Source organism: Meleagris gallopavo, unplaced genomic scaffold, assembly GCF_000146605.3.
Source record: "Meleagris gallopavo isolate NT-WF06-2002-E0010 breed Aviagen turkey brand Nicholas breeding stock unplaced genomic scaffold, Turkey_5.1 ChrUn_random_7180001927714, whole genome shotgun sequence".
Classification (NCBI taxonomy): domain Eukaryota; kingdom Metazoa; phylum Chordata; class Aves; order Galliformes; family Phasianidae; genus Meleagris; species Meleagris gallopavo.
The window spans coordinates 1-999 of NW_011189927.1; the positions used below are offsets into that span (position 1 = coordinate 1).

The window sequence follows — 999 nt, forward strand, 5'->3', positions numbered from 1 at the left end:
GCCTCAGGAAAGTGGTTGGAATTCAAACATATGTTTAGGAACATAACCACTAATGATGATTGCATACACATATATATACAAACAAAACAGCAAATAGAATTGTATCTATTAATATAAATAAAGAAAATCATAAAGACTAAAAACTTAATACACGCCTGTAACAGAGCAGACTGTGAGTCATTTATAGAGACAGGTGAGAAGTTTATCCCTGCTGAACTGTGAGCAGGGCATCATTTTCCTCACTGCATCCCTGAGCTCCTGGTTCCTCGTGCTGTAGATGAGGGGGTTCAGTGTTGGAGGCACCACTGAGTACAGAAATGACACCACCAGGTCCAGGGGTGGGGAAGAAATGGAGGAGGGCCTCAGATTACCAAAAAAGGCAGTGGTGACAAATAGGGAGACCACGGCCAGGTGAGGGAGGCACGTGGAGAAGGCTTTGTGCCGTCCCCGCTCAGAGGGCATCCTCAGCACAGCCCTGAAGATCTGCACATAGGACACAACAATGAAAACAAAGCACCCAAATGCTAAAGAGGCACCGATCACAAGAAGCCAAATTTCTCTGAGGTAGGACTGTGAGCATGAGAGCTTGAGGATCTGAGGGATTTCACAGAAGAACTGATCCACAGCATTGCCTTGGCAGAGAGGCAGTGAAAATGTGTTGGCAGTGTGCAGCAGGGAACTGAGAACCCCAGTGCCCCAGGCAGCTGCTGCCATGGTGGCACAAGCTCTGCTGTCCATCAAGGTCCCGTAGTGCAGGGGCTTGCAGATGGCAACGTAGCGGTCATAGGACATGATGGTGAGAATGCAATACTCTGCTGACATGAGAAAGACAAACAGAAAGGTCTGGGCAACACATCCTGCATAGGAGATGTCCCTGGTGTCCCAGAGGGCATTGGCCATGGCTTTGGGGAGAGTGGTGGAGATGCAGCCCAGGTCGAGGAGGGCGAGGTTGAGCAGGAAGAAGTCCATGGGGCTGTGCAGGCGGTGGTGGCAGGCTAC

The 999-nt window shown here is 50.1% G+C and overlaps 1 protein-coding gene across 1 annotated transcript; it reads right to left on the minus strand.

The window, feature by feature from the left end:
- Nucleotides 1-177: 177 nt before the first annotated feature.
- On the minus strand, nt 178-792 carry LOC109364843 (olfactory receptor 14J1-like). Its single transcript, XM_019611442.2, has one exon. It carries the CDS (start codon nt 790-792, stop codon nt 178-180), a length of 615 nt encoding a protein of 204 aa, XP_019466987.2.
- Nucleotides 793-999: the final 207 nt, after the last annotated feature.